The 28000-nt window shown below is 41.6% G+C and overlaps 1 protein-coding gene and 1 long non-coding RNA gene across 4 annotated transcripts; one reads left to right on the forward strand and one right to left on the reverse strand.

Moving 5' to 3' along the window:
• Positions 1-8: 8 nt before the first annotated feature.
• On the forward strand, positions 9-19978 carry LOC116063341. Its single transcript, XR_004108246.2, has 3 exons — positions 9-223; positions 16348-16353; positions 19968-19978. It is a non-coding gene; the product is annotated as an uncharacterized LOC116063341 (long non-coding RNA).
• rab11fip4a (RAB11 family interacting protein 4 (class II) a) lies at positions 566-27998 on the reverse strand. 3 transcript variants are annotated; one of them, XR_004896713.1, is made up of 16 exons: positions 27716-27998; positions 20086-20173; positions 19296-19384; positions 15110-15258; positions 14170-14331; positions 12894-13028; positions 10424-10459; positions 10031-10139; positions 8616-8719; positions 8117-8257; positions 7434-7515; positions 5684-5821; positions 5454-5600; positions 4286-4429; positions 1161-4017; positions 566-1126 (listed from the first exon to the last, which is right to left on the reverse strand). XR_004896713.1 is itself a non-coding variant. In XM_031318042.2 (15 exons), the coding sequence occupies exons 1-15, from the start codon at positions 27866-27868 to the stop codon at positions 3901-3903; spliced, it is 1794 nt and encodes a 597-aa protein (XP_031173902.1). In that variant the 5' UTR covers positions 27869-27998; the 3' UTR covers positions 566-3900. The 3 variants fall into 3 exon arrangements, 2 of the variants coding, with proteins under 2 accessions (XP_031173902.1, XP_031173907.1); XM_031318042.2 differs by having other exon boundaries at positions 566-4017; XM_031318047.2 differs by lacking the exons at positions 19296-19384; positions 20086-20173; positions 27716-27998 and adding an exon at positions 17576-17723 and having other exon boundaries at positions 566-4017.
• Between the last annotated feature and the right edge of the window lie 2 nt (positions 27999-28000).

A 28000-nucleotide genomic window follows, 5' to 3' on the forward strand; every position in this document is an offset into this window, starting at 1 on the left:
CGCATATAATATGTGGCTAAGTGTCTTAAATGTCATCTGGATTTTATGTGGATATGCAAAATCTTGAAATGAAAAGTGTATTTAGGGCCTTATTGCTAATTTGTCAAAATTGACTATGGCTACTACATTTGGTGCCTTAGTGGAACCTAGCAGTGAGTGCAGTACATCTGTGGAATATAAGACTATGACACCAGAAATGCCACACAATGCAAAATACATGTTAGTCTACCACTTCAGTCTCCTTTTATCCATTAAATGGCTCTGTGACATTTCAAATACATGTACTTAATCCTTCCAGACTGTAACACCTTTCGATAATCATTGTCAATTCATGTACAGATGTTTATATTTTAAACATTAAGTTACTTTGGAACTTCTGGATGCAACAAGGGGCTGTATCCACTGATATTTAGGACATAAAAGTGTTGTGTTACTCCAAAACTAGCAACATACTAGATAGGTGAAAAAGCAGCGTAAGCATCAGACAACCATCATCCACTGTCATGTTCAACAGTAAAGAATAGGCAGAGCTGCCAGGGCAAATAACAAAAAACCCAGGGCCGACTTTGTCAAGCCAAAGCCAATGCATTTTATTTATACATCTTGTATAACGTGGTCACCAGAATTCCATGTGCAATACACAAGTGAAAGAAATCAAAGTGAACACATGTGAGACATGACAGACTATAACATTTTTTCATCAGGTTTATTAATATTCCAGTTAAATACATTGGCTATGACACCTTTAAGTGTGCTATATATTATTGACTTTGTTATAATCTACAACACATATTTTGTTATTGTGTCAAAACTCTAAGAGACTTTTTTTAATAAGCGAAATGACTAGCACAATAATAGTAACTAGATTCTGTACAACATTTACAATGTATGAAATCACAAATACTGCGTCTTAAAGTAAAAATGTCAATATAAAAAAAAAAAAAGCTCACTCACTATGGCAACAATGGACAAAATCATAGCTTTAAATAATTATTTTCATACCTCGTATGCAAATGCACAAAACCTGTGAAAGAACAAGCAAATAAACGATGAAATTATCACTAGGTGAACAATTTGTGCAATGGAGCAAAACTTTCATTTGTAACCTAATGCTGTATAGTGCTCACTACACAGCTACTGCTCTCCTCACTGGGACACACCTGTGGAATACCATTTTATCCAGGTCACTCTGTGCGTGTAAGAAGCATGTGTGAAATGATATTTAAGTGAAATATATAGGTGAAATCATTTGAAGTGAGATTCATTTACAACATAGGTAGAATAAAGTGGTTCCCCTCGTTCACAAAGACACTGAAGGCAGCATAGAATCGACTTGAGTTTCCCCGTTTTAAATCAGTAGGTTGCTTATAGTTAGTAGGTACATTTTCCTTGGAACACTGCCAATTATACAGTATTAATAGAACATTTCTAAAAAAAAAATAATCCTAATTAATAGATCAGTAACTACTGTTTGTAATAAGCTAAGGAACCGCAAAGAACAACTGTATTAAAGGTGGCCTGTGGAGCTTTCGGTTTAGTGTTACTCACCAAAACACATTGTGCATTCTTGAGGTCGAACAAAACCGGAGTGCATTTTCTTTCCATTTCTTTTCAATTGCTAGCTTTCTTCACTGCCTTTGTGTCCTACGTTAGATGGTGCATTACCACCACCGACTGCCTATCGACATAGCCATGTGAAAGCTACCGCAGACAAAACCAACAGGGACATACTTGCTCTCCTGATCTCCACAGAGTACCTTTAAAAGGGGATTTGTCTAGTTCAGCTCTAGTTGTTGGCATTTCATAGGGACACAATACTTTTTTACATTTGTATGAGAGATGTAAGTGAGCCATCCAACTCTGTATAATAAGTATGAGGCCCTACCACTATTTCTGTCCATAAAAAAACAAAAAACAGTGACATGTTAAGATTTGGCACGTAATATTGGCTCTTAGCACCTTTAAATACCTTTATGATGAGTAGTCTTCAGGAACACAGCACGGAATTGTTCCTCAAAGGCTCCATGACATAGTTACTGACTGATTGGATGTGGTATACAGCATATATTAATCATGTAGACATTCGGTTGTGTTCAGACAGCCAAATTAAAGGGTTAGAAGCGATGTCACCTAAAAAGGCCCATGCCAGTGTTTATGCATTTTGTAGCCAATTACTACATTTACACAAATACTTAACATTCATTTTGACCATTTTACAGATATTTTTTTTTTTTTTAATAGTTCAACATCTATTCGTCAACAATACTTCCAAATCATAACTCCCTCTACAAACGACAAACTTTTGTTTAAACAAACTACATACAACCGGTTATTTAGAGATCCAAACTTTTGACATAACCAGGCTAGCTGTTTCCCTGCTTTTTTAGTCTAAGCTAACCATGTACTGAACACACAGACATTAGACGGATGTCAATCTTCTTATCTCACTCTCGGAAAGACAGTAAATGCGCGTAATTCCCCAAATTTGGAACTATTCCGCTAAGTGATCCTCCTTTGATGCTTCCACTGGTTTCCATTCATTCCCATACTGTATGAAAGTCAACTTGCATTTACAATGGCAGATACTGGCAGGGTCTGCTCAGCACTGCCACTCAATATTATGATGAACGATATATCAAACATGAAGTTCAGATGAAAACTGAACTCAAGCTTATTTCAAGTCTCCACAAATTGATTTTCATACCACCTGAGATGAAGGTTACCTGGTAGACGGTAAAAACAATCAAAATTCGAAACACTATGGACTGCTTTGGCAAATGGTTTGTAGAAAACATGCAAAACACTGGTATGGTCCTTTATGCCGCCAATTGTTGTATGTCCTACACTCCTTAAATCCAGCCTCTGTTTCAGTCTGAGCCCCCCCCAGTGAGAGACAGCCCATCTATAATCAGTAACTGTAGAACAATTAGTACTGCGTCTACATGAAATACCAAAATATGTTTTTATGTACTCCCAAATATTTACCAATCCCCACATTTCAGTAGTTTTAAATATAGAGTTATAAAATGTTGGTAGACAGATTAAACATGGCACAGCAGTTCTACACTGATTGACTGATCCGAGTCATAAATAAGCATTTGGTTCGAGTGGATATGAAGGTCATCCACTGTGTGTGTGTGTGTGTGTGTGTGTGTGTGTGTGTGTGTGTGTGTGTGTGTGTGTGTGTGTGTGCGTGCGTGCGTGCGTGCGTGCGTGCGTGCGTGCAACTACATTTGTTAGCAACAGTTTCAGTCACAAGTCACAAGTAGTGAGAACATTTAGCACATTCAGAATTTGGGCTCTAGTTTAAAGTTATAATCCTTTAAAGTTATAATCCTGAGATTTTCATTAAACCAAACCCTGTTTTTGATACCATTCATGGTCAGCATTTTTTCAGCAATTACAGTATCTCTCTCTCTCTCTCTTGTTAGTGGCGGAGTCCACCATTCCCTTGCTGGATTCAAATTGCCTTCACACACATACAAGGGATTGACAGGAGAGGATGCAGCATGTAATCCAGTGTTACCGCTAATGCTAACCCGACATTTCCTGTTGCTGCTAGTTCACTTTCAGAAGTCACAAAACGCAGGCTAGCTCCAACTGCGATCACACAGCAAAAATGCGTCTACAAAACAAGACGTGGTAATCATGTCTGAGAAAACAACACAGGTTTATGTGGCTGCACTGTGAACGAATACACCCGCTGCTCTTCTGTTGCATTTCTGTCCTCCGTTACCCTCCAGAAACCACGCGCGTCGCCAAATCAACCAGGACTAAAATCACAAGGATTATAACTTTAAGGTAGGGGCTAATAGTCAGTTAATGGAAGATCCCCACAACTACAGTAATACAAGGGTGTGTGTGTGTGTGTGTGTGTGTGTGTGTGTGTGTGTGTGGCGTTTAACTCTTGATCTCCAGGATGGAGGGGTTATGGTCGAGGATGGCCAGAATGATTTTGTCCATGTACTGCCTCAGACGCAGGTTGATCTCCTCCTGCTCCTTCAAAGCGTCGACCAGCTGAGCGAGACGGAGAAATGCATTAGTAGAGCAGTCCTGACAAACATCAGCATTACATTGGTCAGCATTTGTCTTGCCAACATTTGGGCCCCACTGTTTAGCCGTCTGTTGCTTTATTGACCTCTTTTGCCTTGCTTGGTCTGTAAAAGCACTTTGTAAACTCTGTTTTTGAAGGTGCTATATAAATAAAGTTATTATTATTATTATTTTTATTATTATTATTATTATTATTATTACTACTACACCCATCCACCAGCGGCACACTAACCTCATCCCTGGAGGCGTTGTCAATCTCCGCCGCCAGGCACTGGGCCTTGGTATGACAGGCAAACAGGTTCTTCGCCTCGTACAAACTCAGACTGAGAATTTGAGCGTTCAGGTCGTCGTTCTGATCCCGCAGCTTGTAGTTCTCCTGAGGAAGCAAAAAGAGAACAGTTCCTTTTAGAGGGGGATTGTGGGTCAAACTCTTGACTCGTACTTCCTTATATTAAATACCCACTGCTTCCGTAATGCACAAACACGCTTGAACGCAATTTCAAACTTTTATCAGCGTGACACAAAACGCTTAGTAACTGAATTTGTGTAGTGGAACTTAGGCTTAAAGAAATAGTAAATACTCTTATTTACTTTCTTGCTGAGATTTAGATAGGAAGGTCGCTACCTTCTTATGTCTGTTAAATAGAAAGCTACAGCCAGCAGCTGGGTAGCTTAGCACAAAGACTGGAGCCGGGGGGAAACAGCTAGCCGCCCTGGCTCTGTCCAAAGACAGGCTATTGCTGTATGTAAAATATAATTTTCACATCTTCTTATCTTAAGTTTGTCTCAAAACTGTGTGTGTGTGTGTAACATGCAGATCTGCAAGCGTAGAACTGAGATCCAAAAATGCCTTTTCTATTCACTAATAAAAACTGGATTCACAATGCCTGTTCAAAAGTTGTACATGTTAGGAAAAGATGCACACTCGTTTGTTAGACACAGTAACGGCGGGTTTACATCGGGGCAGAAGCTCTACAAACGCCACCATATTTCCAGAGACGGGCGAGCAGCCGCCTGGCACCAGAAGCACATTTCTCCACGCCGGTCGGTCATCAAGTGATTCTGCTCGCCTGCCGTTTTCTACCACAGGTAAAGCTAATCTGTGTGTGTGTGTGTGTGTGTGTGTGTCTTTGTAAACTCTCATTCTGAAAAGGTGCTAAATAAATAAAGTTATAATCCGTGATAATATAATATACAGTATATTAAATATAATATCCTTTCCAATATATTGGTCAGGCTCTAACAGGTTTAATCTCAAGTCTATTGTCTATATGTTCCATGTTTGTTATGCACTCTTTGTGTGGACTTAACCTAAACCACTTGAGAATGAATGTAGAGAATGGTGAATCATAAAAGCGTAGGAGAACAAGTGATGGTGAGTGTGTGCTGTGTGTGTAAACCTGTTTCAGTCTCTTGACTTCATGTTCCATCTCGATCTCTCTGGTCCTGGTGTTGTACTCCGACAGGCCCTTGCCCTGTCCTGGATGCTCCATCTCCAGCTTAAACATCTGCAGATACTCCAGCTCCCGGCGCAGATCGTCAATCAACTGCACAGAAAAGATGCCATTTAATGGAACGGCTTTACACTTTCCATGGCACCTTTCTGTTACGTAGAGTCAGAGTGCCTCACCTCCTGCATGGCCTCCTTTTCCTTCTGAAACTCATGGCGGTTATGCCAGAGCTTGTCCATTATCTTCCTGTAGAGGTCCATCTCATCTTTCAGCCTCAGACCGGTGTCCTCCAGCTTGTCTGTCATCCTCTGCTTCTCCTGCACAGGAAAGAGGGCAGGAAGCCATTGTTCAGATAGAAAGCAAATTCACTTTTTAAAAAGGTTAAAGAATAATTCTGCTTTATTACAATTTGAGTCTTACTTTTGTAGTAATATTTATATTAGTTATAACTAGGGATGCAGTGATCCAATGCTGATGTGTAATATCGGGCCGATTGAATCAAATAGCTGGATCTATGTTTATATACTATATACACATTATATACTGGAATTTTAATTCCCATATGACCAATTTGAAACAGAGAGAGAGAATGGCCAAAAGTGTGAACACATTCAAGGAATGTGACTCAGGCTTTTTGTTGCTCTCAAAGTACACAGAAATAGACATACGGCTAAAAACAAGGACCATGAAGCTGAACAAGGTAAACATAAACATAGGACTACTATGTACAGATGCAAGTTTGTAGATAAAAAAAAAAAAAAAGTGTATATATACATATACACATGCATACACATACATACATACACATGTAAACAGCTCTATGGGGACTGTAAACAGTAAGACAATAGGGCAATGCAAAAGTGCAAATTGTGCTGGAATTTATTAAGAGTTATGAATGACAGTATATACTGTACGGTGTATATTTGACATATATGTACATGTTTAAATTATGTGTTTAACACTATAAAATATAATAAAAAATAAATAATAATTTATACTTTTTATTAATGGGAAATTACAATTTACACTCTGTTGTTATTACATACTTCACACAGGCCTGAAATACACATATGCTCAGGTCCTATTCATGCACAAATGGAGAGATGTCAGAGTGAGGGGGCTGTGAATGCTGAACAGGCGCCCCTAAGCTGTTGGGGGGGGGGGTTCGGTGCCTTGCTCAAGGGCACCTTGGCAGTGCCCAGGAGGTGAACTGACATCTCTCCAGCTACCAGTCCACGCTCCATAATTCGGTCCGTACGGGGACTTGAACCAGCAACCCTCCGGTTCCCAACCCAAATCCCTACGGACTGAGCTTCTGCCACCCCGAACATTAATCATTTACTGAGAGGTGGACGCTTGGTGTTACAGGGTTATTGCACAGGGATTGGTCTTGACACTATGGACTGGTGTTAAGTGGTCATCATAGTGGCAGTCTGTGGGAAGAAACTGTTCTTGTGTCTGGTTGTTTTGGCGAACAGTGTTCTGTAGCGCCTACCAGAGGGGAGAAGCTCAAACAGGTTGGGTCCAGGGTGTGATGGGTCTGTAGTGATTCTTCCTTTGTTGTAATTCCTGTTTATTTTGAAGATTTTTTTTTTACCAAGTTGCTAGTGCATGATTTATTATTTTAATAGTCTTACATTGCCGCTTTTTATTAAACACTGGTACTCAGTATCAGCCCATACCAAATCCCAGGTATCGGTATCAGGACTGAAAGTCAGATCGGTTCATCCCTAATTATGATAACACTGTGGTCACCAAAGTCATTGCTGAGATTTGGGAAGACCACATTGCTAAAACGAGTCGGTCTGTAAACTGTGACGGCTGTTCCTGAATACTTCCACTGTTCACATTCCTTTTCTCTTGGACATAATTAAATGAAGTCTCTGGGTTGTAATAAACAGAATAGTCCTTTGGATTAATCCCACTCACCTGGTCCAGTTTCTCAGTCTGCGACTTGAGTCTGCACACATTTAACTTCATCTCTCCATTCTCTTCCTCTAACAGCTGTATCCTACACACACACACACACACACACACACACACACACGTCAGTACAGTATCCCACAGAACTAAAACTCTACAGTACTTTACGTCTTTGACAGGTTCAAGTTTACTGAATAAATTATGAAACTGGCAAGACCATCTAACACAGATTGGAGAAAAAAACGTAATCCATGCACTTTTTGTTTGTAGCCTGTCAGGAGGCTGCTTCCAGCTTTTCTTTACTGTAAAAAAACATCTATATAGAGCTGCAGACTTCTCCTCAACATAACACAAAACACAAAAAGATGCATTAACAATAGCCCCTTTCCAAACACAATCGTCTTGGGCGGCGCCGGATGGAGCCGCGGTGCCGCTGCAAAATAGCCTCGGGAAGGAACGACCCTGCAGAGATCTGAGGAGCAGGTAACCATAGTCCTCATGAATCCACCGGAGTTTAAAATGCCAACACAAAGAAAGCGGAAGGTAATGGACATCTGGCCAAAAAGAAGGACATCTGGCCGAAAAGAAGAACATCTGGCCGAAAAGAAGAACATCTGGCGGAATTTCCGGCGGCACCGGAGCAATCCCGGAAGTGGAACGTTGTGGATTTAGACTACTGATGAGTTTACCTGTTACAGAGCAGGTCTATCTCCATGTTTCTGTCCCTGTCCAGCTTGCTGTAAGCCTCCCGGTGCCTCTTGGTCTCCTCCTCCAGACTCTGATCTGCCCTCGCCTCGGCATCCTTCACCTGCTCCTCCAGCTCATGCACCCTGAGATGCAAACACAAACAACATCATCACATGCAGGTAAAATATGCAATGTTTAACATAGTGGCAATAATGCTGCCATCAGATTGGGTTAGATAAAAATTCTATAATTTCCAGATGAGGTTATGTAGACCTACGGAGCAAACCCTTAGACGTAATACAGCACCCTCAGACTAAAAAAAAAAGCACATGTGAATCCATCATCTGTGAAACAGAGAATCAGACACACTCTGAATGAGAATGAGTAATATCACATGTGATCTATGGGATAAATTCACCTGCGGGCACACATGGTTTAGGGATAGTGTGGTTGTTTTTTTAATAAATAAATAAAAAGGATGCAGTGATTGTGTTTTCCTACCTGTGAACAAGTTGTGTATTCTCGTGTTTGAGTTTAGACTTGAGGTCACCGTTGGCCAGACTGTCGCTTTCCAACTCCGTCACCTTCTTCTCCAGATAACTGACCTGAGAAAGACAAGCAGGCTTTAAACTTCCACATCCTAACCACACACACACACACACACACACACACACACACACACACACACACACACACACACACACACACACACACACACACACACACACACACACACACACACACACACACACACACACACACACACACACACACCCCCCTCAGGTGGAGATGACATTCCTAATATCTAAGCCCTTTTATTAAGTACAGTGTACCTCCTCATAGCAAGAAATCATGTAGCTGCAACTCCAGGCACACAAAAGGTCAAGAGGTTGAGTTAGCTTTTAGCTGGTCTCCTGCTTTTATTCAGCAGGCTTAAACATGACAGTACCCATGTCAGCATTCCCCCTCAAAAGGCTGAGGAGACAAGGTCATCAGTGTTTGTCAGTCTCTGTAGAGCCAGATTAAAAAGAGCTGAACACACACACACGCAATATCCAACTATTACCTCCGCCAAGGAGGTTATGTTTTCAGTTTGTCTCTCAGCAAGATTATGGAAAAACGACTGGCCCAATTTTCATGAAACTTGGTGGAAGGGTGTAGCATGGGCCAAGGTAGAACCCATGCCATTTTTACATTTGGGGCAGATCCAAATCCCTGGGCGGACTGGATACACAAATTCTTTTTCACTTTTGTTTACGCTGCGAGATAGGGCGTTTGTGCCGCATTCATGTGGTGTCAGAATAATCAGAATAATGAGTACGTGACTGGGAAAAATTCACACTGCATAAACATGGTGAGTGCCCTTCTAGTTTTATATGTGTTTACATTTTTTAACTTGGTTACAGCTAAAACATTTGTTGAGAATAAAAACAGTATTAAAAACAGTCAGGGAGCACTGAATACTAAACTGTACTGACAATACTAAAATAATAAAATAGTAAAGTTTCCCTACGCGACGTCATTTAGCAGGAGCGTGCCTGCATGGGACACTCCAGCAGGATCATCCACCATGTTAGAAGGCACTCCAGCAACATAACACTAACTTCAGTTCACTCCAATGGTCTGCACAGTTTGAGCCAACATACTACTCTGTATATAACTCTGTGGTGCAATCACGTCAGTTTGAAATAGAATGGGACTGTTTATAGTGAATTGTTGAGTCCATGCATCCAAGGAATTCAAAGAGGCATCCTACCCACTACAGCTATTGCTACTACCAGGCAGGTGAACCAGAAACAAACAGCTAATCATTTTAACGGGCTTTCATCCAAAATGTACAAAAACTGCCTGCATTTTTGAGTGTGTGTGTGTGTGTGTGTGTGTGTGTGCGTGCGTGCGTGTGTATGTGTTTGTACTTTCTCTGTGATGTCGAGGTCGCAGGAGTCGATGCTGTCTGCGAACAGATCCTCTGTGCTGCTGCCCTGACTGGACCCAAACACACTGTGGTTGGCCTGGAACAGCTGACTGCAGGGAGGAGAGGACCCGTTAGCAACCAACAGCACAGACAGAGGACACCATTACCCATTCTACGTGATCACAAATCGCATACAGACTGTGCCAGCTTCTGAAACTGCTCATCCATTTTAGGACTCTTATTTAGCATCCTGCTAAATGCTGAACCCATCATTAGGATCTGTTAAAAGCGATTGGTCGCCCCCCTTCTTTCTACGCAAATGCAGATTTACTGCAGTACTTCCACTTAAAAAAAAAAAAAGAAAGGTCGTCAGTAGGAAGGTCAGGTCACTTACCGTCCAAATGCTGTGCTGGAAATCTTTCGATTAGGGCTGAAACACAAGAGAGAGACTGCGTCACACACACCAGGGCTGACAACTCTCAAGCATTGACACTATTCACACGCTCTCATGCCACACGTCTATTTTCTCAAGCAGAGAAAAATGTATATTTATAACTGATAGCTTGCGCTGCCCTGGATACCTACGTGGGAACATAACATTCATGTTCAGAATAAACAGCTGACAAAGCTAACACTTGTGTGGAAACAATATGACAGCAGGATAAACAATATGATGGGAGGATTTTTAAACCTGTAATAAGCCCAGCTGCTGCTGAAAACTAAAAAAGGAAAAGAATTCTTAAAGTTCGGGCTGATTTCTTCTTACTGTGTGGCGTTTCATTCAACATGTTATTAATGATGCTTCATGTTTCAGATCCAGTCCCTCCTGTCTGTCCTCAGCAGCTGTCAGTAGCTACTTTCTCTGCACTGAGCATTTGTTTTTTTATCTCTTTACCTCCACAAGTTGATGGTTAGCTGCTGCTCTGTGCGCACAGGCAGACACGGCAGGCTCTATTTTAGTGAAGCCAGTGGCGAAGACAGATCACAGTGTGCCCTGCCAAGTGCGTCGGGAGCAAAACGCACCGTTGGTCATTTCGTGGCCCGGCTCCCTTGGGACTAGAGCTATTCAAGCTCTACCGATTCAAAATCGAATAGAATAGAATTCCAAAAATCTATTCATATTTTTTATTTATTTATTTTTAAATTGTATGTCTACTGCAATCACATGGGAAAATCGTACTGCAAATCTTTTTCAAAATTTTTTTTTTTTTTTATCGAGAATCGTTTTTTAATAAAAAAAAAAATAAAAAATTGATTTTTAATCGAATCTTGAGCCTAAATTGATTGATATCGAATTGAATCGTGACATTTTCTGAATCGTGCACCCCTACTTGGCACACCTGTGGCCCACTTGGGCACGAAGTGGGAGCCATGGAGCTGTGTGAGCTGTTTTCTATGTTTCAGTGCAGAATAAACTGTGTAGAATAATTCATCATAAAGACACGTTTGATGTGCACGTAAGCGTGGAGGTTCTGTGGCTATTTTACAACTTCAACTACTATGCTGTTATTGTTATTGCTACCTCTGATCACAATTCAAGCATCAAAGATTGAAGTTGAGTTGTTTGATCCTATTAAAATTGGCACAGACCAGTCCCTCCAGGATTTCGCGACGTCGCCAATTCATGCAAATTCAAGCAAATTCAACCAATCACCATGAATTTGGTGCGACTCGCAATTTTGACCGATCACCGCAACTTTTCCGCAAGTTTGACCAGTAACCGGAGTTTCCCGCGACTTCAACCAATCCCACGTGCCAGACTTTACGTCAGTATGTGACTCTGAGAGCCACTGACCAAGCGGGAGCGAGAACAGGTTGACATTCATTTCCTTGTTTCTGATGTGAAGACGAGACGTGTGTGACTCGAACATCTCACATTTACCAACAAAACGTACAGCGAAAGACTGTGCAAAACATTTCAGACCGTCCTGCCAACCTGTATACATTTTAACATTAATGTACGCTGTAACGATTTTTCACTCTAAAGTCGCTGAAAGCTGCTGCTGTTTCAATCCTGTCGGCTCTCTGCAGCGGGCGGGGCTGCTGCCCGGATCCCCCCCTGCGACACACAGACACACACACACACACACACCTAAATTGAGGACAGCTACGCTCGTTATTGTAAGTGCAATGATAAGTTAAAGTCCACTAAGTACTTTATCAAACCGTATGAATGTGTGTTCCAGGCCAGGTTAGGAAATGAACTAACAATGTAAGGATCGACAAGCCACTGACACATTGATTCATTCAATAAATTATTATTTTTTTGTCTTAAATCCACCAGCCATTTTCATATAAATTGCAGCATCCTGAGCCTTTTTGGTAAGGTTACTAGGAAAACTCAGCCCAGAGTAATTTTATTCTCCCCAAAACAAGTTTCCTTTTTATTTTTAAAGAACTATACAAAAGACATCGCAACATTTATAGCCATTTTTTCACAAAAGCTCTCAAATCTCAAAAAAAAGGCCGCGAAATCCTGCAGGGACTGACAGACACTCATTTATCTGCCGTGGGTTTTTCACAATCTGTTCTTTGTTGCTGTTTTGCATCTCACACACAGAAACACAAAAACTTGCAACCAGCCACCCCATCAGAATGGGATACGGTTGCTATAGCAACAGCTCAGGCTCACCCTTTGATGTGGGTGCAGCGTCTGGTGCCAAGAATGAATAAGAGGGTGGGATTGGGGTGGATGGCTTATGTGTATCTGAGCTTTGAGCAAATCAGGGAGGCGCTGAGGCAGCAGCTCGAGTCTATCTGCCAGCCACCCCTGTTTGGTCCCGTGCAGCCTTTGTGTTTATGCTCCCGTCTTCATGTGCAGCCTTTGTGTTTATGCTCCTGTCTTCATGTGTTGTGTGTTTTACCTGTTGGCCTTGAGGTTTCGAAGGCGAGCCTCCAGGTCGTTGAGTAGATTCACTTTCTTGCAGCACTGAGAACAGTAGATGTCCAGCAGCTCACTGTTATACAGCTGCCGCATCTTCTGAGGAGTCTGCCCAGCACTGCAAATACAAAGATCACATCGACATACAGGCGTAACATGTGGAACTATGCTAGTCAGATTTAAGTAGGAAAGATGTTGAATGCAGTTGTTTGCAGCAACAAATGCGTTAACCACAGCGTGACCAGATCTTTTTCTTCTTGCGCTGCAATTCATTTTGAGATGCTCGGACCATCAATCAATGGCAATGGCACAATTCAACAGAGGCATCCAGTGGCCCTTTTCACGGCAGAAAGGTTGTTTGTTTGTTTTGAAGGGCATAGTAAGCCAGCACCTGCCAGTCAGCGTCTGTGGTCATTCCAGAGAATACAGACTTATCTTGGCAAGCGCTTCGGCAAATTATCTGTTGCACTGATGGCTCTGGAGCATTTTAAAAAGGGAAGATGAATTTCCAAATGCCAAATTCATACGGTTGAATAAAAGGTTGAGGTGGATGATTCATTATTGGGCAGTTAATGTTGTACAATAGCTGCCTCTGTGTTCTTTGGGGCTCTTTAAATGTACGGATCTGACCCCACAAATATAAATGACCAGTCTGGTGTATATTAGATTTTGCTTCATTGTTAATATACATGTCAGTGATTTTGTCAGAATACACGTATATAGTTGTTCGTAGCGCGTAATCGACAGAGCTCGGTTGAGCTGGTAATCTTGTTGCAGACCTGTTTCAGTGGCAAGTGAACGAGAGCAGGTTCTCCTGTATGACAGAGGCTATTAAAATGCTATACATACTATCTGTGATCATAATGACAGCGTTTATGGTTTAACCTCAAATTACTCAATTATTTGACATGAAAATCTAGATATAATTCACGTGAGGCAGCCATCGGATCAGTCTGCCAACCTGTCTTCCATGAAAAAGGCCTTTCAAGCATACTGCGTCCCCCTGTTGTACACAAGTAGTACTTGGCTTACTCTGTAAGGGTGTTTTTATATCCTATTCTCTTCCTCACTGCCATATGTTCAATGTTTTTTTCTGCTGTGATAATATTTTAAACTTTCTTAGAATCAGAATGGAGTATGGAACAGGGACAGGTCAAGAAAAAGGAAACCAAAAAGTGACACTTTTACGTCTCGAAAAATATGCTTCAAGATACGAATGGATGCGATTTAGGGTGTGCGCTTCTAGCTCGACCACCAACCTGGAGGGAAGGGAGGATCCCAGGTCTGAGAAGCCATTTGTTCGGGAGTCATCTTCAGGGCAAGGACTGCTGGGGGTAAAATCCACATCCTCCCCCTCACCATAATCTTCAAACTGCTCCTCCCCGGAGATGACGGACGCAGACGCTGAGCCAATCAGGTGTCTAGGGTTGCATAGCAGGAAGTACAGGAAGGGTGGTTCATTCAAAAACGGGGAAAAGAACAACAAAATGCCACAGTCAAATCTAAACAAACTTAAAGTAACCTCTTCTCTTGCGGTTCATTCATCATATCGCTCCTGTTACTCACTTATAGATAATGGCGATTCTAGAACATTTCAAAAGGATGGGCCAGGCTGGGGCCACATGCGATTTTAGGCGTACCAAATATACCCCGGTATGGGGACTAACCATCTTGACACATGAATACAATTGGGCTCATTGAATCCACAAGATGTCTTAGCTTTCCAGTTTACCCAATTTATGCAATTCCAAGACCAAGTTTATGGACTGCAGTGGGCAGAAATATTGAAATATACCTTTTTAAGAATAGGGGGAAATGACTTTAGAACTGCAAAATGTTTGCCCCAAACTGCATTGGGTATATTTGGATACCCATAGAACCTATTTACATTCGGATATCTTGAGGTGAGAGGTAAAGGGACCCCCATGGGGCGTCATTCAGCCCTCTTCTCAACAAGCTGGCATGACACATTTTCTACCAATGGATGCCTTAATTGTGACTACTTTCATATGATACAAATATATTCACTTTATCCTTAAAACAGCCTTTGAAAGACGAAATTAAGTCTAGTTAGCAGGGGGCCGGAGTGAGTCCAGACCAGACTTAATATTACAGGGGCACTGCCCCAAACTGCCATTACTTACAGAGTCACTAAGTAGCCCCAATAAGGGCCCACTCCCAGATATTGCTGTGACTGACCTGTCTTGCCGTGTCGGATCCAAAGAGTTTTCAGCGCTGCTGTCCATGTCACACTCGCCGTCGGCACCACAACCCTCACCATACACACTGCTTTCTGGGTAGGACCGCGTGCACATGATAACAGGAGGGCCCAGCTTGGCCTCACCGTTCTAAACATACAAACAAATTGAAACATCAGCATGTCAACAAATCTGTACTAGGGGTGCAGTGATTAATCAACGTAGTCGACGGAAATCTGCGACCAAAGTAGCTGCCAACAAATTTAGTCATCGATTAGTCATCAATTAGTTGGTGACATCATCAAGCAGCGCCTCACAGTGCAGTCGCTGCCCGTGACACTGCTTACATGAGGGAACGACAGCGCGAAGCTTTGGCTAAACCTTCACGAAAAAGTATGGGAGCATTTCACCATGTTTGCCCACCTGTTATCGGAAAAGCTTATTATGCAGGGTAAGATAAAGACGCAAACTAAAAAAAATAGCTGCTGGCCAGTTTTCCATAGTATACAGATCACAAGAAACATTTATTGGCAACAACAGATGGAGAGCCATTCTGCAAACATTTTGCCAATTGGTGGGAATTGCTGTGGACGAAGTAGGCTACATTCGGTGGCACGCTGGTTAAGAGCGAATGGCGTTTAACCATCTATCCAGCTACTTTAAATAACTCCCGTTACTGTATTGTGTCAACAGTTAACTTCATTTAATAGTTTGTGGCGTTTTCTTTTGCAGGGAATTAGCCATTCCAACGCTTGCCTCCCTAAGTGCAAATGTTCCACCAAAACAAGTTCCTTCCTGCGACTGTTTTGCAGAGGCACCGTCACCGCATCAGTAGCTTAGTGCCACCCAAGACTATGCAAACAAGCCAGATGGTTTTTTTCTCTTATCCTAGAATGTATGTGTGGTGCAGCCAGACCTTACTCCAGCGCTGACACAGCGCTGTGGAGATAGGTCTGGCAATGCGAGACTAGACAGTAACCCAGTAACTACATCAGTAACACTTAGACTGATGTGACACCTTTTAAATGTAATTTAAAATATGATCTTCAACCTCTGTTATAGCAGCAGCTCCATAGGTGCAGTTTAAAACCACGTCATTTGATCTGACATTTAATGTCTTGAATAGATTTTAATTAAACTTGCAGCCACCTTATGATACTACAGTAGACTTCTAGCATTTGACCTGGAGACGGTCTGCTGTGTTTTATCAGAAACAGAGTGGGAAGTAGCATGGCTCAGATCTGTGTGTCATCAATTATGCATGGGGCTGTCTGGCTTCACCCAACTGAGGTGCCCAGGCAGGGTACACACCCAGTCTCACACAGTCACTCTCACACACACACACACACACACACACACACACACACACACACACACACACACACACACACACACACACACGTTATTAAGACTTTGGTCTGTGATGGTGTTTTGTGTGCGGACACACACGCAGGGGTCTCTGAGGCACTCCCGAGTCCTGAGTAGCTCTTATTCATCAATTATAGACATTTTTGTCTGAGATGAAGAGAAGTGTGTGGAGATATGGATTTATGAAAACGAGTAAATGGGGAATTTCATATAGTTATTCTAGGGATGTGTGCTCTAATGCTGACCTTACACTGAAAAATACTTGGTGCTCTACTGCCTGTTTACAGGTCAACATCATGCCACCATAAAACAAACAATTAGACATTACACTTTTTTCCCCCCCCATTCTATTCCTTTTTTTTTAAGGCTTGTGGAGTTCAACTGTCATCTACGTTTTAACATCCCAACGCTGTGTAGTGGTGTTGTTGTGGGTTACTCCCTAAAGCAAAGGGTGCAGAATTGCAGCGTGTGTTAATTTCACAGGCGCATCCAACTTCCCCTCAGCAGACGTCTTTTAATCAGCAGAATAACTCAGAACACCTGTGTGATTCCACAAAGACCAACAGCAAGCTGCAAGTTCCAATAGGAATATGTCCCGCCCCAACAGGTGCAACATAACTGACAGCAGAGTGAGGAAGATGCCAATCAAGCTCAGTCTGCACACACACATACACAGGCCTTGAGATGAGTTAATTAGCCAAACTAAGTGAAAACACCTGTGTTGGTGGATCATGAGTGTACAGGAACGTTAGCAGATTATTCATATAAACTCAAACACAGAAATGACTTCCAGGACTATGCCTCTGTAAAGCCAAGAACACACCAGCACATGCATTCGATTATACTAGCTCAAAATATTTAATCCAAAGTGGATCCACACACACACCAGCAGCACATTAAAGTAAGCACCATCCTGCTTCTGTGTGGAAATGTACTAAATGTTTTTTGTTACTCTCTCTCTCACACACACACTCTCTCTCTCTCTCTCTCACAACACACACACACTTAAATGTGCATGCCACATGTCTCCTCTCCAATCACACCGTGTGTGTTTGCGTGTGTGTTTGCGTGTGTGAGTGTGTCATCCAAAGAAACATACGCAATCCTTTATCGTGGAGGCTGGACTAAGATCCACTGTATTCCTGAAGCTTGAAGGCTCAGTGTGGTGAACACAAGCATCCCTCACACACACATGTATCACTGCAGTCACTCATTCACACGGATGCTTTAGCTGGGACAAAGCCACACCTCCTCTCTCTCTCTCTCTCTCTCTCTCTCTCTCTCTCTCTCTCTCTCGTTGCTAAGCAACTGTTCATCTGGGCTCATCCCTAGTGGGGAATGGGCAGTCATACACTGCAACACACAGCAACGTATGATATATAGCATTTTCACAGATCATTTTTATCATTTATGCTACTTTCCATGCGGAAGTCCAAACATGTTGCCCAAATCAGAGTTGTATGGAAGCTCATTTATGCCAGTAAAAGAAGAAAAAAAATAGATGTAATGTTAGTAATTAAAGAAAAATGAGTAAATACTGAATGGCAACATTTTGAAATAGAAGCCAAAAAAAGAGATCAAACTTTTGACTCATCATTTTTAATAACTATCTCATAATCCCCACTTTCCTACAGAAAAAAACATATAAAGAGTTAGGAATAATAGAAATACTTCATTCAAAAAGGATACTTTGTTTTTTCTTTTCCTGGCAGAAAGGGGCTTTCACGGGGTCCCACTGTGCACATTGAAAGGATCAGTTTGGTCTCACAGAATTCGGTGAAATGATCTCGAACTGCTAACACCGCATTACGTGGTGGTGGCACGGAATGTGTGAAAATTTCCGTGTGGCCACCACGGAAAACAATGCCAGTGTAAGGTCAAGGAGAAGATGACGTAGCATTAGGAGCGACTACGGTAGCGAGTAGTATGAAAGCCCGAACATCCGCGTAGGGAGGTTGGTTGTGGTGGTGGATGGGTCAAACACAGGACTTTTACCCAGGTGACCGGGGATCATGTCCCGCGTGTCACGTTTCCTAAACCCAACCGTAACCATCCCGTTCTTCTTTTCCTAAACCCAACTGTCCCGTTGTTGTCCCGCGTCCCGTTATTGCCCCACGTCCCGTTATTGTTTTCCTGAACCCAACCGTTTATTGTTTTCCAAAACAATGCCTGGCCTGTATAGAGTTGTGTTATTTTACATTCTGCCATATTCCTGTACACCCAGACAGGGAGAAGTTGGGTGGAGCTAAGATGGGAATTTCATCCTATTTGCATGTGTCCTAAGGACCTAACTTTTAAAGATCATTTTTTGGGGCATTTTAGGCCATTATTTTCATATGACAGATGAAGACATGAAAGAGGAGAGAGAGGGGGAATGACACGGAGCAAAGGACCGAAGGTCGGAGTCGAACCGGCGGCCGCCGCGTCGAGGAGTAAACCTCTATATATGGGCGCATGCTCTACCAGGTGAGCTGATGAACTACACACAAACACTATAAACACTGAAACAGTGAATGAGGAACCACACAGAGGCGGGCAGCATCCTCTACCGAGGAGTTTAGGGGGACAGGTGGAGAAGCAATCTGGGGCACCTGGTCTATCATCTATCACTCTCAATGATGAAAAGGCATCAGTACTTGTGCTTTGTAATCCCCCCCCCCACCTCCAACTATGAATATGATCAGTGCCTAGCCCCACCTTTGAAGGTGGTCATGCTAAAAATGCACTACAACTTCATGAAAATTGACTAGGACCCTGTTATTCTACATATCCAACTTGGAGTTATTAAATAGGCTCAAAGCTTCACCATTAGATTGTACCTGGTAAATGTAACCGTTGTCAGTAACAGACGGCTGGTTGGAGCTAACGCTGCGAGGACCCACAGCCATCTTCAGTATCTCCTCACAACCTGGCAGGAGGGGGGCGGGATGGAAAGAAGAAAGGAAAAAAAACAAGAGGGGGAGAAATCAACTAGAACACAGTATTAGGTCTACACAATTAATTGCAATTTTATTGAAATTGCAATATGGACTACTGCAATCTTCAAATCACTGGGGGGGGGGGAAGTTGCAATATTTGTTAAAGGCTAAATATGTTTCAAACCATTATGAATTAAGTTCTGTGTTGCTGCAGAGATGTCCCAGCCTACAATTTGTATCCTACAGACTAATGGAAACATGTTTTGTACAGATCCTTACAAAAATCCCGCTATAATCATTTACATTTTTTGAAATTTTTATATTTTTCAATGAAAATAAGAATAATGATACAAAATGATCATTCCCTCCAATATCCTGAATCATATCGCAATCGCAACATCAGTCAAAAATAATAGCAGTTAGATTATTTTCCTGATGTCGTGCAGCCATACACAGTATGCTACATTTCAGGTTGGATATTGACAGTTTAAGGGAATAGTTTGCTTATTCACTTTTAAAATACAATATATATATACATATATAATTAAAATATAAGACTGGAAACAAATAGAGACAGCTAGTCTGGCTCTGTCCAAAAGGTAACAAAAAACCCACCTGTTAGTACCTCTAAATGCAGATAAAATGCAGTATTGAGCTAACTCATCATTTACACCTACTGTGCATTTCTTACCTTTAATGGCAAACACTCCGTGGCAAAAGTCTTTAAAGTTGATCTTCCCATGAGCGTTAGGATCCAGGTACCTGGTTAACTTCTTCACCTGCAAGAGACACAAGTCACTCAGAGATCTGGATATATGGACACAATACTGCGCCCTCTATGCTCAGACTGTAACTTCAGCCGTGTGAGTACAACCCTCTTTAACTTCCTGCTGCTGTATATCAAATAGGCCAATCATTCTTAAATGTGTTGTTCATTTTTAGCCATGTTAGTGACATGGCTCTATGGATGTAATTTGTTGGTTCGTCATTACACCACGTCTTTCATTTTGTTTATTTGGTATTCAGATTTCCATGAGTTTGTATTTTCTAGGGCTGGGACGATATGTTTTTGTCCCGATTTCTTTCACGATGCATGGGTGCCGATTCGATTTGTATTGCGATTTTCATTTATTGCGATTCTAGAAGTAATGCGATTTTCTTTTCCTTCTTTAACAAAAAACAGAAGTTGAATAATACACTTCTAGAGACAATATATCATGAGACATTTCTAAAAACTAATTGTCTTCTAAAAATAATGCACATCACATGTCAGTCAGTCAGTCCGACATTTATTTGATTTGTAAAGAACTACATAACATGGATGTTCTGCATTTTCTGCTTTCGGTCTATTTTGCTGGAAACAGATATGATTGTGTATAGTCGCTGTCGGCGGTACTGCATAAACAGAAAATAATTAGGAGAATCATTGGTAAAAAAAATAAAATCCTACCCCCTAGTATTTTCTGTAGGCGGGAGGGTGCTGGTGCTGCAGCCATTGAAAATGTCTTTACATAAGACGCATCTTTTATACAACAATAATTAAAATTTATGAGGACTCCAGTTTTTCTGAAGTTGAATGCAAATCATCACAGTCAGAGCTGCAGCTCATTGTAACATTATGCAAATATACTGTAGTTCTGCATCTGTACTAAAGTCACATTGTCATGACAACATATACTGTATATCCCCTGTGTATTTCTGATAACAGATTATCTCACCCGACATGAATGTCATCACAGAAACTCTTTTCTCTTCTTTTAGAGAGCAAATGTGGATGTACTGAAAAACACAATGTATGAAGATGTGATAAAGGAGACTGTCTTTAGTGTTGGCTTACGAAGCATTCATGCGTCGGATGTTTTAAAGAGTCAAACGAGAGGAGGAGCAGGGAGAAGCATCACAGCTGGAGGTTAAGATGAACGGGGGAACAGAAAGAGAGAAGAGAGAATGGAGTCAGTCACCGGGTTCCACATACACACTAATAATCTGATTTAAGAGTTAACATGACTTAACCACAGTGTGACACTTTAAGTGATGGGGTGCTATATACCAGTTGTGAAGTGGGGCTTTTGGTACTGCAGCAATTTAAGTTTTTTCAAGTTTGACAACAATTTTAAAACAGTATTTGAATTTTCTGGTCACTGACGTACTGTATACACTATACTGACCCTATAAGGTCAAACATCCAGCTAGTCTATATCCACTTCAGGGATTGCTCAAGTGCCGCCGTAAATTCCACCAGATCTCTTTCATACCGACCGGATGTCCGTTACCTTCCGCTTCCTTCGTGTTGGCATTTTAAACTCCGGTGGACTTATGAGGACTATGGTTAACTGCTCCTCAGATCTCTGCAGGGTAAATCCAGACAGCTAGCTAGACTATCTGTCCAATCTGAGTTTTCCGTTGCGCGACTAAAACAACCTTACAACGTACACATGTTCCACCCAAACATGTTCCTTTCCGAGGCTATTTTGCAGAGGCGCCGTTGATCCGTGCATGACGGATTGTGATTGGTTTAAAGAAATGCCAACGCGAGACTACATCCACCAGACGCAGAGCAACATTAGCATTCATTTTGTGTGGTGTTACGTGGCCACCTGACGAATGTAAGTTCAATTTTCACTCTCCTTTTATCTCTGGTTTGTTCTCCACCAACTCCAAATGATCCACGATTTTCAGCAGCGAATCTCTAACTGTGTCTGTCTGCTGTTTGCTGCTGAGCAGGAAGTGTACAGTGAGAAATGGTGAATGTGTGGGCCGTAAAAAAATTTAACTAAACAGTGAGCTGAAAGACAGTAAAATGCTCCGCAGAGCTGTGAGTCTAATGCCCTTTTCAGTTTTTAAAAAGGATTACTGTCTACTGCTGTCACATGAAAACTGCTCGTCTAAACTAAAGATTTCCAGTTTCATGAAAGTGCACTGCTGATACCGACCACGTGTACTTGCACACAGTATTTCAGTTTTTTTACCTTATTCCGAAAAAGACTAAATATTCTGACTAAGCTGTTTACATGGCTAATAAAAGTGAATATTCCACTAATATTCCAGTAAACATGCCATGTAAAAGTAGGATTCTTTTCTGTCCTAAGTTGCGATGTTCAGACACATATCCAAAAACCTGTTGATATCAAAGTCTTTCATTATGTTTAAAAGTAGCTGTTTCTCCTTCCGACCAGAAATGTGGGCTTTTCTTTTGGGCATGCATCACTAGGAGTAATCACATCACAGCTCTGCAAACTGTTGGCTGGTTGGTTTGTGAACAACAACAATAGCAACGCACAGAGCTGACCGTAAGCAGTAAATAGGCAAGAGGCCGTAAACTGTCCCAAACTGGGATAAAAACCTTGATTGAGACGCATATTCCGAATGCGCCAGCCTGTGTACATGTCTAAAGAATGCTTCTAAAATCCCATAATACCGGTATAACCAACGTCTTAATCGGTAAATGCTATATTCGGAAAAAGGCTAAACGGGATATGCCATTTACCTGACCCACGTAAAATTCAAAATATTGTCATAACGTACTCAACGACATCCTTCTGCCCATTCATCAACTACTCTTCACACAAAGCTGATGTGACATTTCCTTTGGTTGAAATAAGTCGACGGTGACACACAGAAGATTATGGCTCAGACTTTGACAGGCAGACATTGCAATGCATACCATCGGACACAGGCTCTGGTCTTAAAATAAGCTTTGGTGGGAGAGGGTTTCTGAGTCGGGATGAATAGATCAAAGTGTATACTGTGGAACAACCTGTGTATCTACACAGCCGCGTGCTGTCTGCTGCGTTATCTCACATGCACAGTCACACACCCCAGAGCTCAGTGTCACATCGTCACACGGGCTTAACACTGCTCCGTGCCGACATCAAACGCCTGCAGACAGGCGGAAACCAGTGTCTTATATACATCGAAAACTCCATTTGTATTTATTTTCATCTCTACTGTATTTGTATTTGAATTGAGAGATGTATGATGCATGAAAAGTATTGTCCTATCACCTGTCATAATATTAAGAGATGTCCCACAATGTACTTGTAACATACAGTAAAATTAGTAGTCATTTTAGATGCGTCTGCATCCACACATGTGCATCCTGCACTTTAGCTGTGGTCATAGGAAGATTAGAGGTTAGGGTTAGGGGGTAAGGTTAGGAAGGTTAAGGACAACCTCTCTTCACTTTTAACAATACTGAACAACATACTAAAGTTCAAATATAGTTTTCAGCACTTAAGAGACGCTGTCCACTTCAAAATGTCCCTGACTGTAAGCATCGTCCCCCTTGATGTAGGGTTTCAACTGACGATTATTTTCATTATCAATTAATGTGCCAATTATTTCTTGTTTGTTCTACAAAACGTCAGAAAACGAGGACAAATGTCTGTCGCATCCTAAAATGTTATATTTGGTCCCAGCAGCAGTCGGTTTCCAATTACATAAAACATTTAAAACACATTTAAAAATCCAAACAATACTGTTGCATACTTCTGAAAATGTTATGACCTAATAATTACTGTTTAATGTGAGAAGCAGAAAACGTAGGGCTAAAATTAGCAAAACAAGACCCAAGTGATGTTTTAGTACACAAAAGAACAATGTTTTCGCAGTACAAATACTGAACAAATGCAGTAATAACAAACATTTGATTAATATGCATGATATGTGTTTTGGTAACTATTGTATTTGTACTGTAAATAATCCAATGTGTGCAGGCATGCAGTACAGGAACAGCAGCGTGGTGGAATAAACATGTTATTTCATACTGTGTGTAGCAATCTGACGCTCACTGCAGTAAACTAATCACCATAGAAACTGATGTTTCCGGATGTGTCGTCGTTTTTCTAAATAACAACCAATGTAAATACAGGACTGGTGCGGTGAGCACCATCTCATAGGCTGTTTTCAGCAGCTAGGTGGATCATTCCATTACTTAATAACCGACCAATCTGCTCACAGACTCCTGGTGAAGCTCTCGTCGCCATGGTGACAAAGAACACAGCGATGAGGGGAGCTGCGAGAGGGGAGGAGGAAGATGGAGAAGTAGCTACCTCTCAGTACGACGGAGTTATTTTTAGTAATGTGTTCAGGGTGCTCAGCCGCCATGACAGCTTAAAAGAAAAATCTACAATCACTGTTAGATATCGTTTCTCTGTGATACTCAGTGCAACCAGGATTTAACCAAGCCTACGTTTTACACAGCAGTCTCCAAATAACCTGGTGTGACCGAACATGTACAAACCAAACGAGTGTAACAATGCACTTGAGGAACTGGGTGGTAGTCTTCTTCAATGGGAATGAGACTTGTCTATCCCTTATCTGAAACCATAATTGCACGTTTAAGCCAATGAACTACAAAAATGGTGCAACACCCAATGTTTTAGATGTGGCTGACAAACAGCCATGCACTCCCTTACACTGTCAGAGCTGATGTAAACACACCAACAGGCAGGTTTTTTTTTTTTTAATGACCTACTCCACATGACAATAACGTAACTTTGACCAAAAAAATAATTGCGTTATCTTGTTCATGTAACGAATGGCGTATTTTAACCACATCTCTGCAGGTTGAATTTCATAGCATACTGAAATGAATGAAATAGGAGACAATGTTGGCATAAACACACACATTTTCAGTTACAATCCACAATTTAATCCTCCATATGTATCTATATTCCATGACAAAAAAAGGCTTCCATTGACTGGGACTGATCAACTGAGCAGAGAAATTGGAAGCAGCTCTCCCCAGCCATCGCTCCAAAAACACACCAGCCGGCCAGAACTTTTAAACTAATGAAGATCGGTACAGAATATGATAATATTATAGATTACTCGCAAGCTGCAGGATCGTGGTTACCGATCAAATGAGAGAGAGCAAGACAGAGAGAGAGAGAGAGAGAGAGCCGTGGCACTGCTGGTTGATGCTGAACCTGGGACTGGCACTGCGCTCTCCATGGTACTGAACCCCTGCCGGTACAGTCAGCCCCAAAAGGGCACATCAGGTCCGACGTTTAGATATCTGGAGTCCCTATGGAGCTAGCCTCGCATTGCCAGATCTTACTCCACAGCGCTGTGGAGTAAGGTCTTTAAATTAGCTGGAAGCATGGCTAAACGTCACTTGCTCTTACCAGTGTATCGCATGTACTTTTGTCCACAGCAGTCTCCACCAATCGGTCACAAAATGTCCCAGTTAGATAGTAAATTACGTAAACATATTATTTGTAAATCTTACGCTGATGTGGTGTCTGGAGACACTTAAAATCCGGGGTCCAGACCTTCACAAGGGGTTGCCAGATGAGACAAGATCATGACCCGGGTAGGAACTAAGAACAAACACTAAATTCTGCTACACAACAGGCTGTTTATTCTTTGGTGAAAATACTGAACAGTCAGATCGTCAGGCCTCTAAAATTAATCAAATAAACCACTCTGTTCATCACTTAGAAACATGTAACCTGCAACAAGGGGTCACCGCTGCTCACCGGGAGATACTGCTTAATGCAGGGCCACAAGCTATATAATGTTAGGAACTATACTGCCCTAAATGAAGAAGTACTGCACCCCTTTTTCAGCAATGTTAGGTTCCACAAGTACATTACGGTGTTGTTCTGATTCAATGGCTGTTGTTTGACCAGCTAATGATGAAATATCTGAAGTCTCTTCACCTAATTACCGGTCGTGTGATATAACTATGACAAGCCAATGAGAACTCAGCTTCAGGGCTCCCTATCGCTCTTAAAATTGTGGAAACGCAACTGCAAAACTCCCCTGTCTGCTTCGCTCTTGTGAACTTCTTTATCTCAATATCTATTAGGGGTGGGAATCACCAGAGGCCCTCACGATAAGATACTATTGCGATTTTAAACATATTGCAATATCCTGCGATATATTGCAATTTATTACCTTTTTTTTTCCAACTTCAACATTTTTCCCAATTTCAAATGATGTCCCCAAAAGCAAACTTCAACTTTAAAAAGATAAATGTGAGAGGTTTGTTCATCTCACTTTTTTAATTGCTGCAAAATGGGATTATCAAACGGACAAACACATGTATAATAATAGATCGATACTTGGCGTCTGTGTATCGATACAGTATTGCCATAGAAAATATTGCGATACTACGCTGTATCGATTTTTTCCCCCCACCCCTAATATCAATATATATCATGAAAGAGTACATTTTCTGGAAAATCAATTCAAGATTATTTTTTGGGGGCTTTTTCTGCCTTTATTTTGATAGGACAGCTACGTGAGAAAGGGGAGAGAGTGGGGGAAGACATGCAGGAAATTGTCACATGTCGGAATTCGAATCCTGGACCTCTGCGTCGAGGCATAAACCTCTCAGTACATGTGCGCCTGCTCTACCACTGAGCCAACCCAGCCAACTGGAAAGTCAATTAAGAAACTGTTTATTGGTAATATAACCAGACAGGAATGTTTATTTGCAGCTAATCAAGTGAATTAAATACCTAAAGTTTGTCAGAGTACTACATCAAATTATGCAAAGATCATATACAAATCAAATATTGCCATTAAGCACCCTTGTTTATTTACTTTCAGAATTTCCCACAATGGCATAATACAACAGCGGGCATAAAAGTGATAGATACCACCATATAAACGGTATTATTCTTGTATGAATGTATAATATGACCAGAGATTATGAGCAGCAAACACCAAAAACCTCTTTTGTACCAGTACTGTTTTTGGTCACTGTAATATGTTCTGCATTTACACTGCAGTGTAGATGTGCTGGATCACAGTCTGATGTCACAGGATACATTAGGCCAATAATGGATAGAGCAATATACATCACCAAATGGGTGCATATTGGGAAAAAGACAAAAACATTTAAGTGACTCAACACTGTAAAGTACAACAAGCCAGTTTGGTAGGCGTTTGTAATAGGAATATTAGGGAATTTATACACAGCTATTCCTTTTTAATAACAGTAATTACCAGTGTTATTTCCCTCAAGTTCATTCAAAAATGATATTCTATAGTTATAAGCTTGGGGGGTATCTGTTAAAGCCCCTAACGTTACTTCTGCTGGCCTTGTAGTGTCAGTAGCCTAACACACAGCAGTGCATCTGACAGACTGAATGAAGGGGTAACGTTAACGTTAGCAAACATGACATATAGTCATATAGCGGCACAACAAAGCAGAAAATAAAGCTACTAGCTAGCTAATGTCTCGGGAATTAGTCACCACTAGCACACCTGTTTAAAACATAGTGTCAGTCGCCACTTGTTACTAATGAACCTTGTCAAAACGTTGGCGGAGAAGCGGCTAACGTTATCGGTCCTCCCCAGCCTCTCACCTCGTCTCCTTGACCGAACTGAAGACCGAGGTCCTCCAAGTGCTCCACCCGGATGAAGCCGTCAGCATCCTCGTCACACACGTCGAAAACCTCCTTGAGCCTCCTCAGAAACTGCAACAGCTGCTCTTGGTCGGGGAAAACATGTCCTTCCATTGTAGAGCTGGCTTCGGATTTTTTCCTGTTAAAGACTCGCTTTGACGGTCGCCATCATCGTTCCAGTCCTCAGCTGCGCCGGAGCGACCGCTGCTGCTTGTTCAAGAGGCGCGAGAAGTTACGGAAAAGGGC

Source organism: Sander lucioperca, chromosome 2, assembly GCF_008315115.2.
Source record: "Sander lucioperca isolate FBNREF2018 chromosome 2, SLUC_FBN_1.2, whole genome shotgun sequence".
NCBI classification, from domain to species: domain Eukaryota; kingdom Metazoa; phylum Chordata; class Actinopteri; order Perciformes; family Percidae; genus Sander; species Sander lucioperca.

Excerpts from the sequence above, each read along its gene's own strand:
- rab11fip4a (XM_031318042.2), bottom strand. The coding sequence starts at position 27,868 with ATGGAAGGACATGTTTTCCCCGACCAAGAGCAGCTGTTGCAGTTTCTG. Across the intron at positions 20,174-27,715 it reads AGTTCGGTCAAGGAGACGAG|GTGAAGAAGTTAACCAGGTA; the intron begins GTGAGAGGCTGG and ends TGTCTCTTGCAG. Across the intron at positions 10,460-12,893 it reads CGAAACCTCAAGGCCAACAG|CCCTAATCGAAAGATTTCCA; the intron begins GTAAAACACACA and ends CTTGTGTTTCAG.